The following is a 12660-nucleotide window of genomic DNA, read 5'->3' on the forward strand; positions in this document are numbered from 1 at the left end:
TTTAACAGCATAATTACACAGTATTTTGGAGATCTGTGTTGCTGAATCTTTTGCAATTTGTTCGATTAATATTGGAGAAGTCAAAGTAGCAAGATGGAGTTGGGAAGCTTTTGCCTTTAGGCACACAAACACACGGTGATTCCTTGTTTAAAATTCCCGGAGCTGAAACTTCACTATGGATCAGAGCGCGGTCAAGCCAACATGGATCCTACCAAACGTCAACCAGCAGGTTTCGGTGAGAAAATTGTGGTTAAAAAGTCGCCACTTACCGGATATCAGCTGAACTTGTGTGGTCCGTACAGCTGTTGTCGACACCTGTGAGACATGGCGTCAAGACACCCTTGGACAAACCCCTCCGACTATCAGGTAATATTAAACTCATTAAAACAGTAGCAACACAATAGAAAGATAAGGGATTTCCCAGAATTATCCTAGTAAATGTGTTTAAAAACATCGGAATTCGTCCCAATGCTGTCGCGTTTTTTTTGGGTTTTTTTTTTTCTCTAGTCCGTCGCTATCAATATCCTCAAACACGAATCTTTCATCCTCGCTCAAATTAATGGGGAAATTGTCGTTTTCTCGGTCTGAATAGCACTTTTTGTTGGAGGCTACCATTAAAATCAATGTGAATATGTGAGGAGCCCCCACACTTGTGACGTCATCGTCTGCGACTTCCGGTAAAGGCAAAGCTTTTTCAGAAAGTACCAAAAGTGGCGAACTTTATTGTCGATTTTCTCTACTAAATCCTTTCAGAAAAAATATGGCAATATCACGAAATGATCAAGTATGACACATAGAATGGAGAAGAAAATCTCATTTCAGTAGGCCTTTAAAAACATCCCAATGATGAACACGCTGAATAGATAGATAGATAGTACTTTATTGATTCCTTCAGGAGAGTTCTTATGTGAAGATGTTTACAATACTTGTTGAGTCCATCTTGTGTGTGTCACCATGCAATTAGTGACCATCTTATTTCTTGGTATAATGGACAGAATGGGGGCTTCAAGGCCCTTCCAATGCTCCCAAATAGCGTTCAGGTTTTGTGTTTACCTAGAAAGCACTCCATTCAATGCAGAAACGTCAAGCCAGTCTGCTCGCTTTATTGAGACTGGTAATGTACTTTTACTTAAAATGACCCCCAAAAACTTAAATATGGCCCACTTGACTTTGTTCAGCGTTTCCTAATCTTGTTGTGCCATAAGCGCCCCCTGGAGGCCTGCCAAAAAAGATCTGTTTCTCAGCTGTGGCCGTAGCAGTCCTCCACCACTTGTGGCAGTAATGACAATATCACCCATCCATTTACCGCTTGTCCCTTTTCTGGGGTTGCTGGAGCCTATCTCAGCTGCATTTGGGCGGAAGGCGGCGTACACCCTGGAAAAGTTGCCACTTCATCGCAGGGCCAACACAGATAGACAGACAACATTGAGACACTAGGGCCAATTTAGTGTTGCCAATCAACCTATCCCCAAACAAACACAACTCTGGAGCTATAGTCATAGGGAAGATTCTTAAGCGCAAAAATTATGACCCCCCCCTCCCAAAAAAAAAAAATATATATATATACATATATATATATATATATATATACATGTATATATATATATATATATATATATATATATAAGTGTGTGTATATACAATACAGGCCAAAAGTTTGGCCACACCTTCCTTTGGTTTTCTTTATTTTCATGACTATTTACATTGTAGATTGTCACTGAAGGCATCGAAACTATGAATGAACACATGTGGAGTTATGTACTTAACAAAAAAAGGTGAAACAACTGAAGAAATGTTTTGTATTCTAGTTTCTTCAAAATAGCCAATCTTTTGATCTGATTACTTTTTTGCACACTCTTGGCATTCTCTCGATGAGCTTCAAGAGGTAGTCACCCGAAAGGGTTTTCACTTCACAGGTATCATAGTTTGGATGCCTTCAGTGACAATCTATAATGTAAATAGTCATGAAAATTAAGAAAACACATTCAAATGATATATATATATATATATATATATATATATATATATATATATATATATATATATATATATATATATATTTCACTTGTATAGCGCTTTTCTACCTTCAAGGTACTCAAAGCGCTTTGACACTACTTACACATTTACCCATTCACACACACATTCATACACTGATAGAGGGAGCTGCCATGCAAGGCAAGGCGCTAACCAGCACCCATCAGGAGCAAGGGTGAAGTGTCTTGCTCAGGACGCAACGAACATGACGAGGTTGGTACTAGGTGGGGATTGAACCAGGAACCCTCGGGTTGCGCACATCCACGGTGTCATATATATATATATATATATATATATATATATATATATACACATATTTGTGTGTGTGTACATATAAATATATGTATATATGTATAAGTACATATAAATATATGTATATATATATATTTATATGTATATATATATGTGTATATATGTATATACATATATATGTATATATGTATGTATGTATGTATATATATATGTGTATATACATATATATATGTATATATATATACATATATATGTATATATATATATATATATATATATATATATATATATATATATACATATATATGTATATATATGTATATCTACATTTATATATACATATAAATATATGTATATATATATTTATATGTATATATATATGTGTATATATATGTATATACATATATATGTATATCTACATTTATATATGAACACATATATATATAAATATATATATACATATGTATGTATATATATACATATGTATATATGTGTGTGTGTGTATATTTTTGTTTTATTTATTAAGTTAGAATTTATTTATTTTAGTACTTGGTAATTTTATGTACATTTATTTTTCATAACTTGTTTTGCAGCACATTTGCAAATTTATTTTTGCAATCAGCCTGACCTGAGCCTTGATCCTAATAGTTGTGATTTACAAGTGCTTTCATATCATTTGACACGGTTTATCAGGTTAAAACTGTAATTAGGTTTGATATAATTAAAATCAGGAGTAGGATACTTATTCAGCGGTATTATCTGAGTGGTGTCCCTGTCCCCTCCGGTGTGGAAAAGTCGGGCTCCGCCCCTGGTTTACTTGACGCTGCTGACGTTTGTTTTCATTGCGGACCCTTTGACACATCGGACACGCCATCTGTGGGTCGGCGTCCATTTATCACGGGGCAGGTGCTGCATTGAGGAGGCGGTTCCACAGGAACCGGTGACCGGGTGACACCGGGGTGCTAAGTTTCTTGTTTTGCAGCTGGGACAATGATTTGACATTTCACGGAACTACCAATTTCCGAGGAGACGGCCGGTCCTTTTGTGTGCCTCTGAGTGACTCGAAGCGTATTCTTTCCAGATGATGGTTGTTAAATGTTTGTGTCAGGATTTAAATACCACATGAATCATCGACAAATACTTTGCACGTGCCTCGCCTGTTGGATATTCACCTTAGTGTCAATTTATCGCGATGACAACGAAGACGTTCGTGTCCGCGGGATTTGAACTGACATTAAATTGATGGCAAGCATCAGTGGACGGAGGTAATGACGTAATCCTGTGTGTGCGTGTGCCGACAGGGTATAAAAAGGAGGCGGGATGTGGACAGACCCAACAACTAAAGTCATTCAGCGTGGTGAGTGTCTCTCTCTCTTGAATCTTTTCAAATGTTGGAATTGACTTGGCGTTTTATTTTCTGCTTTTATTTTTTTGCTTTTACATTCAGAAGCTCTTTCAGCTGGGGAGACAACTTTGTCTCCACTTTAGTCTTGTCATACCCACCGTGGGTTCCATGGCTTTATGTGAAGTGAAGTGAATTATATTTATATAGCACTTTTTCTCTAGTGACTCAAAGCGCTTTACATAGGGAAACCCAATATCTAATTTTTACATATAAACCAGTGTGGGTGGCACTGGGAGCAGGTGGGTAAAGTGTCTTGCCCAAGGACACAACGGCAGTGACTAGGATGGCAGAAGCAGGGATCGAACCTGCAACCCTCAAGTTGCTGGCACGGCCGCTCTACCAACCGAGCTATACTACCCCTGACCTCCTTTCAGTTAGGGTTAGATCAGGGGTGTCCAAACTTTTTGTCAGGGGGGCAACATTTAGTAAAATCGAGGAATGTGTGGGGGGGGGTCACTTTGATACATTTTGCATATTAAATGCGAGGCAAAAAAAATGTAAACAGTTAAAGACACACTTTTTTTTAAATGATGTTAAAAAAAAGGTTTTTTTTAATTATTTTTTTTCATTAATATTTTTTTAATTCTGTTTTTCTAATGTATTTATTGCTGTTATTATTACTATTAGGTTATGTTGGTATTATTTCAACAATTAATTATAATTTTAGATGGCGTTCGTTTGAGTTATTCTCCAATGTGGACGTTTCAAAGGTTTCTTTTTATTCTCAGCCTTCCGTGCAAGAGACATTTTTTATTATTTTTTTAAATTTATGTTCAATAAATTAATTTTTATTTTTTTACTGTAAAGTGTATCAATTAAGTTGGATTTCTATAAATCTATAATCGCGATGCTCACTGTTTAAAACATTCACGAGAGCATTGTTCTATATGTGATGAGGAAATTAGTGCACTCAAGGTGTCAAAAATATTCGTAATTGATGTAAATCAATCAATCAATCAATCAATGTTTATTTATATAGCCCTAAATCACAAGTGTCTCAAAGGGCTGCACAAGCCACAACGACATCCTCGGTTCAGAACCCACAAAAGGGCAAGGAAAAACTCACAACCCAGTGGGATGTCAATGTGAATGACTATGAGAAACCTTGGAGAGGACCGCAGATGTCCTCTAGGGGAGACCAGATGCAATGAATGTTGAGTGGGTCTAACATAATATTGTAAAAGTCCAGTCCATAGTGGATCCAACATAATAGTGAGAAATATTACACGTTATATATAATATAGCATACCATACCATGTAGTGGAGTGAACTATATTTATATAGCGTTTTTCTCTAGTGACTCAAAGTGCTTTTACATAGTGAAAGCCAATCTCTAAGATACATTTAAAAGAGTGTGGGTGGCACTGGGAGCAGGTAGGTAAAGTGTCTTGCCCAAGGACACAACAGCAGTGACTAGGATGGCGGAGGCGGGGATCGAACCTGGAACCCTCTACCAACCGAGCTATACCGCCGCAAAAATAATGCATATTTTAAACTTTAATATATCTGATCATGCCAATTATAATGTTATACACTGTTTTGCAAAACGATTTTTGTGAGATTTAAATAAATAGTTAAATATCCGCTTGTCAACATGATTTATGATTTTAAAGCAAGTTATACATAAACAAAATCTGCTAAAATGCATTTGAATTTTGTTTAATCATGATTAATCACAGGTTGTTACACGCATGCTTAATGCAGATTAATTACAAAAAATAAGAGGCCCTCTGAAAGAAGCCATTACTGCGAAAACGGGTTTGAAACCCCTGCTTTAGTGCTTCAGTCACACGCAGGATTCTCACAGGAATGAGGCAAAAACTAACCCAGACCTGGGTTGGTAATGCAATCATCCTCACCCTTTCCATCCTTTGTAACCGAGCTACTGTGTGGCACGATTTCCCTTGTGGATAAATACAGTTGGTCTATGTAAACTCGTGCGATTAATCACAAAATATTGCATTAATTACGCGGATAAATCACGCAGTTTATTTTCAATCAATCAAAGTTTATTTAGATAGCCCTAAATCACAAGTGTCTCAAAGGGCTGCACAAGCCACAACGACATCCTCGGTACAGAGCCCACATATGGGCAAGGAAAAACTCACCCCAGTGGGATGTCGGTGACAGTGACTATGAGAAACCTTGGAGAGGACCGCATATGTGGGCAACCCCCCCAGGGGAGACCGAAAGCAATGGATGTTGAGCGGGTCTAACACGATATTGTGAAAGTCCAGTCCATAGTGGATCCAATATAGTAGCGAGAGTCCAGTCCATAGTGGAGCCAGCAGGAAACCATTTTTTGCTATTTTTTTGCTACTACGGTAATAAACATGTGACTAAGTATAGGGGTCTTTTTTTAATTCAATTACAATTTTATTGCAATTGCTAGTAAAATTTGTGATTAATCGTGATTTATCCAATTTAAAAAAAATGCTATTAATCTGATTTTTTTAAAATACTGATAGCAACATTTATTTTTTTCGGTCTGCTGAGAGCCAACAAAAAAACGAGCTCCAGGCCGAAATGGACACCCCTGTTTTAATTGATGATATTATTAGCGCTAATTATCGTGTCCTTTTCAACACTTCCGTGTCTTCCGTCATTTGTCACAGGAAAATGTGTCCTGCGTGGCCGTTGGTGGCGGCGGCGCTGCTTGTGGGCGTGGCCAAAGGATCTGACAGTCCGTGCTGGGAGCTTCCCGCTTGCCAGGAAGTCCTCTCGGAGAGCGACATCATGGTAACGTCCGTGTTTCCCGTACGTTTATTTGTGGCGGACCAACAAGGTAACCCGGCGGTCTTGTGGTTAGCGTGTCCGTCCTGAGATCAGTAGGTCATGAGTTCAAACCCCGGGCGAGTCATACCAAAGACTACAAAAAAAAGGGACCCGTTGCCTCCCTGCTCGGCAGTCAGCATCAAGGGTTGGAATTGGGGGTTGAATCACCAAAATGATTCCCGAGCGCGGCCCCCGCCGCTGCTCACTGCTCCCCTCAAACACCCCAATAAGATTTTCAACTTGTTTAAGTCGGGGTCCCCCCCCCCCACACACCCCTCAAAACCTGGCTAATTTGGCAGTAAAAGGATATATGGGCTTATTGTTGTTCCACCATAGAAGTGGGTCAAAATCTAGTTTTAAATGCAATACAGCAACCTGCTGCCACCCCGAACGGGACAAGCGGTAGAAAATGGATGAATGGTCTTAAATCTGCTGCTATAAAAACATTTGTTATTTCTTCAGCCCAGCCTGACTCGCCAAGGAGATGCTGCTTGAATGCGGTGGTGACACATCAAAGAAGTTAGCATGTTTGACGTGTTGGCAGAAGCGTACCCTACTACTGCTGAACAATGTCGGCAAACCTCCGTCCTCCATTGTTGTATCGCAACGCGCAGCTAAAGTGTTCCCAAACGGGAGATGTTAACGAGGCAGGAGGGTCTTCCAGCTCTGGCTTTTGCATGTTGTCCTAGCCCGGTCGCTGCTAGCCTGCTGTGTGTTGTGCCTCGCTCTGCATTGTTTACACAACGTGCGGTGCGCTACCTAATATGTCTGTGTGGAAAATCATTCGGTACACCTCCGAACCGAACCGAAACCCCCGTACCGAAACGGTTCAATACAAATACACGTACCGTTACACCCCTAATACAAAGTATTGCAATGGTTGGAATCTGCGCTTTTGTATGATATTTTAGTGACTAGTGTTGTCCCGATGCCAATATTTTTTCGATACTTTTCGGTACTTTTCTAAATAAAGGGTACCGGAAAAAATTGCATTATTGGTTTTATTTTAACAAAAAATCTTAGGGTGTGGCGGACCGGTACTTTTCAGAGGCGGTATGGTACCGAATATGACTCATTCGTATGGCGGTACTATACTGATACCTGTCTACCCTACTAGTGACTATGGTCATCTACGTCAAAGCAGCTCCAGACGAGGCACCAAGCAGTGTGGGCGGGGAGCGTTTCCAGAGCTTGAAATGTGGGAGATTTTTACAAGAAAGTTCTAAAGTCTAGTGATTTATCACAGTGTTTCTCAACCTTTTTTCAGTGATGTACCCTGTGAATTTTTTTTAATTCAAGTACCCCTTAATCAGAGCAAAGCATTTTTGGTTGAAAAAAAAGAGCTAAAGAAGTAAAATACAGCACTATGTCATCAGTTTCTCATTTATTAAATTGTATGACAGTGAAAAATATTGCTCATTTGTAGTGGTCTTTCTTGAACTATTTGGGGAAAAAAGATAAAAAAAAAAAAAACTAGAAACTTGTTGGAAAAAAAAAGTGATTCAATTCTAAATAAAGATTTCTACACATAGAAGTAATTATCAACTTAAATTGCCCTCTTTGGGGATTGTAATAGAGATCCATCTGGATTCATGAACTTAATTCTAAACGTTTCTTCACAAAAAGATAAATCTTTAACATCAATATTTATGGAACATGTCCACAAACAATCTAGCTGTCAACGCTAAATATTGCATTGTTGCATTTCTTTTCACAGTTCATGAACTTTAAGTGTTATTCAATAAATATATTTATAAAGGATTTTTGAATTGTTGCTATTTTTAGAATATTTTTTAAAAATCTCACTTACCCCTTGGCATACCTTCAAGTACCCCCAGAGGTAGGCGTACCCCCATTTGAGAACCACTGATTCATTAGATATGTCAGATTTTATGTTTTTTTTTCATACGTTGTCAATATTCAGGGTTTTATGGTTCATAGAAAAAAAATACAATTCTATTCCGTTTTTAAGGCGGTCTGTCATAACATTTTCAGCATTCAATCAGACTTTATTATTATTATTTATATTAATTTTCCCAAAAATAGAAATACCGGCCCCCAGACACATATTTTCTCTAAATTAGGCCCCTGAGTCAAAATAATTGCTCAGGCCCAGTGTCGTGTCTTGCTGAAGGACACAACGGACGTGACGGGGGTTGGTAGAAGGTGGGGATTGAACCAGGAACCCTCAGGTTGCTGGCACGGCTACTCCCCCAACTGCGCCACCAGGGGCGTCACTAGACCTAATACTGTACTGGGGCACACCTGGGGCACAAATAATTCATGTGAGCGTGCAAAGCGCGCAAGCAAAAACATTTTTAGCACTTATTTATTATAAAAAATTCATAAATAGTGCTTTAAACTATGAAATCATATCAGATTATGTTGTATGGATCTTTGATTAACCACCTGAAATGAACTAATGCATTTGACCTACTTGTGCACTTTTTTACTCCAGACTTCTAAACTGCTACTGGTAAAAGCAAAAAGGAGCAATGAATCTTTTTGAAATATTTATTGCAGTAATCATCTGCAAATTTCACATCTACAAAAGTAAAACAAAAAATAAAGCACCTCTACATCTCTGGGTTCTTTTATATTATTTAATTTCCATTTATGGCAATGTGGCTAATCCTATTTCAGATACACAAAACTAGAAAATATACACAAAACAATAAAGCCACAGTAGTAGAATAAATGAACAACTGTTGTGTGTCTTTTCAGGGAATCATTTTCTGAGAAGTAAACTGTAACGTCTCGTTTTCATTTTTGCAAAGTGGTCAATCACTCTGGACAGACATGGAAATATTACAGTAACTGTTATACAGTTGACTAGTGGTTCTCAACTGCTGGGTCGTGACATAAAAGTGGATTGTGTGTCATTTTCAGTGAGTCGCAGTCAGATGTGTGCATGAAAAAAAAAAGTTTAGGGAGAAAAAAATCAAATTGTGGCAACAAAACCAGATTATTTTTGCCTTTTTTCTAGTGACTATTAGTGAGTATTTTAGCAAAAGGCAAACCGACTAACAAGTTGGAGGAGGACTCAGGACAGACATGAAATATATTTAAAAAAAATCTAAATGGGGCAACAAAACCCGATATTTTCAGCCATCTTTCTGGAAACAAATACAGAAATGTTACTATTTTTCTGGAAATAAAACCAGATGCTTTAGCTGTAGTCATTTTTCTGGTGACAAAACAAGATTATTTTAGTCAAAGTCGGACCGATTAACAAGACAAGTCTACTTTGCTATTTTTCTGCGAAATAAACTTGAATGATTTAAAAATTGGCTCACGACTTGATGAAATGGAAAAATGTTTTTCTTCCTGAAGATAAACCATTTGAGAAGCACACAACTCACACACGCTTACTCCAAATCATCATTGATGCAGAGGTCCTGAGCAGAACCAGCAGACAATAACACAACATTATGTTTCATGTTGATTGGAAATTCCCCCGACAGCTCGTACAGCAAATAAATATGTTTGTCTTGATACAAGGAAGAACGTTAGTTAACTTAGCATCAACTTAAGACAATGATGTTGCCTAGCTAGCTAGGACTTCACTTACATCTCTCATTCCTCGCTTCTTCTCTGCTGCGGGCGAATAACTTTCTTAAATCCATCTAGCAGTTACAGTTTGAGTCAAATTTAAATCAAAATATTGTAATTAACAAATTGTTGTTGGCTAACGTCACCTACCTCACACAGTGATTCGAATCCCCCCCCCCCTCTCTCTCAACCGAAGTCTCGATCCACACGTGAATAAATTACCATATTAAGTAGCCATGTGCTCATTGTTTCGTGGAGTGAATACAGTAGCAATCAATTACCATACTAAGTAGTATGTAGACTTAAAACTCTGAAGCGTTTTTTTTATTGGTGATATTTTTACTGGGGCACTGCAGATCAACAGTGGGGCATGTGCCCCAGTGAAATCTGTCTGGCGACGCCCCTGTGCGCCGCTGTCGCTGGTCTGATGACCTTTGACACAGCAACTGCTTAATGCGATATGATCAATTTTTGCTGACTCGACAGATTGTGATGGATAAAAGTACAACTGGTTGAAATCCCCCCTCCCCGCCTCACCCAGGAGTGCATCCGACTCTGCTGTGCCGACGTCAGCGACGAGAAGCCGCAGGTCCCGGGCGACGCCCACCTACAACCGTTCCCTCCACCCGAGCCGCCACTACCCCTCCCCCCCTCCAAGCGCTCCTACGCCATGGAGCACTTCCGCTGGGGGAAGCCCGTGGGCCTGAAGCGCCGCCCCATCAAGGTGTACGCGGCCAACGCCGTGGAGGATCAGTCCGACCAGGTTCTGAGGAAGCGCGGCCTCGGGGAGGAGGCGGAGGAGGAGCGTCATCTCTCAGTGGACGTGTTCCAGAAGAAAGACGGCACCTATAAAATGAGGCACTTCCGTTGGGGCGCCCCGCCGATCGCCAAACGCTACGGCGGCTTCATGAGAGGCTACGCCGGGCACAACCAGAGGCCGCTGCTCACGCTCTTTAAAAGCGTCTTCAGCAAAATTGGCGAGCGTTGACGGTGTGAGGCGCCAGGCTTTTTTTTTTTTTTGGTTTTGTTCAAGTTCAAGTTAATCTCATTTTTTCCCCCTCTCAACCTTTGTCAGTCCTGTGTAATTCACACGCTATCGCACCGGACGCCAGCAGAGGGCAGCAAATATTCAGCTCTTATCACTTTTGTCTTGTCTTACTTCATTGCTCCACTTGGGGGCGCTGTGTCACCTGTGTTCCAATTTGTACCTTCTAAAAAATAAAACACACGACGTCTTTTTGCTCGAGGAAGGTGGGAAAACAGGAAGTGTCCTTCAATTCAAATCAAATAAAATGTGTGTGAAATCTCTTTTGACCACGTGATTACTTTACGTTGTTGTGATTGACCATGCCATTTTTTTGACGATATGGGATTCCTCTTTTTTTTTTTTTTGAGTTGCATTCCATCCATCCATCCATTTCTACCGCTTATTCCCTTTAGGGGTCGCTGGCGCCTATCTCAGCTACAATCGGGCGAAAGGCGGGGTACACCCTGGACAAGTCGCCACCTCATCGCAGGGCCAACACAGATAGACAGACAACATTCACACTCACATTCACACACTAGGGCCAATTTAGTGTTGTCGATCGTTATATTTATTTATTTATTAAAGGCCTACTGAAACCCACTACTACCCACCACGCAGTCTTGATAGTTTATATATCAATGATGAAATATTAACATTGCAACACATGCCAATACGGCCGGTTTAGTTACTAATTGCAATTTTAAATTTCGCGCGGAAGTAATGCTAAAATGTCGCGGTATGATGTCACGTGGCGTCACGCATTGTAGAGGACATTTTGTTCCAGCACCGTTCACAGCTATAAGTCGTGTCTTTTTATCGCAAATTCCACAGCACCCGTGGCCAGACCCCTCCGATCTTCAGGTTGTACAGGTACGACCATACAATCTCACTAAAACACTAGTAACACAATAAAGAGATAAGGGATTTTCCAGAATTATCCTAGTAAATTTGTCTAATAACATCTGAAACCCACTACTACCGACCACGCAGTCTGATAGTTTATATATCAATGATGAAATATTAACATTGCAACACATGCCAATACGGCTTTTTTAGTTTATTAAATTGCTATTTTTAATTTCGCGCGAGGTATCCTGTTGAAAACGTTGCGGTATGATGACGCGTATGATGACGCGTGCGCGTGACGTCACAGATCGTAGCGGACATTTTGATCCAGCACTGATCCCAGCTACAAGTAGTCTGCTTTAATCGCATAATTACACAGTATTCTGGACATCTGTGTTGCTGAATCTTTTGGAATTTGTCCAATTAATAATGGAGACGTCAAAGAAGAAAGACGTAGGTGGCAAGCGATGCATTGCGGCCGCTTTTAGCAACACAAACACAGCCGGTGTTTCCTTATTTACATTCCCGAAAGATGACGGTGAAGCTTTACTATGGAACAGAGCGATCAAGCGAACGTGGTTCCCTACCACATGTCAACCGGTAGGTTTCGGTGAGAAAATGGTTGTAATAAGTCGGCTCTTACCGTAGACATGAGTGGAGAGCTTGCGTCGTCCTGCACCTGTCAAAGAGGCAGCTGCGGACTGTCTTGCCTCCTCCCACCGGCCGCCACCGACCGTCGGACGCTTACACCGTGGAGGAGGGGGGGGGG

The 12660-nt window shown here is 40.1% G+C and overlaps 1 protein-coding gene across 1 annotated transcript; it reads left to right on the top strand.

Annotated features, from left to right (window-relative positions):
* Positions 1-3497: 3497 nt before the first annotated feature.
* LOC133551048 (pro-opiomelanocortin-like) lies at positions 3498-11326 on the top strand. Its single transcript, XM_061897339.1, has 3 exons — positions 3498-3643; positions 6307-6430; positions 10560-11326. Exons 2-3 carry the CDS (start codon positions 6311-6313, stop codon positions 11004-11006), a joined length of 567 nt encoding a protein of 188 aa, XP_061753323.1. The 5' UTR covers positions 3498-3643; positions 6307-6310; the 3' UTR covers positions 11007-11326.
* Positions 11327-12660: the final 1334 nt, after the last annotated feature.

Source organism: Nerophis ophidion, linkage group LG04, assembly GCF_033978795.1.
Source record: "Nerophis ophidion isolate RoL-2023_Sa linkage group LG04, RoL_Noph_v1.0, whole genome shotgun sequence".
NCBI lineage: Eukaryota > Metazoa > Chordata > Actinopteri > Syngnathiformes > Syngnathidae > Nerophis > Nerophis ophidion.

Excerpts from the sequence above, each read along its gene's own strand:
- LOC133551048 (XM_061897339.1), top strand. The coding sequence starts at position 6,311 with ATGTGTCCTGCGTGGCCGTTGGTGGCGGCGGCGCTGCTTGTGGGCGTG. Across the intron at positions 6,431-10,559 it reads TCTCGGAGAGCGACATCATG|GAGTGCATCCGACTCTGCTG; the intron begins GTAACGTCCGTG and ends CGCCTCACCCAG.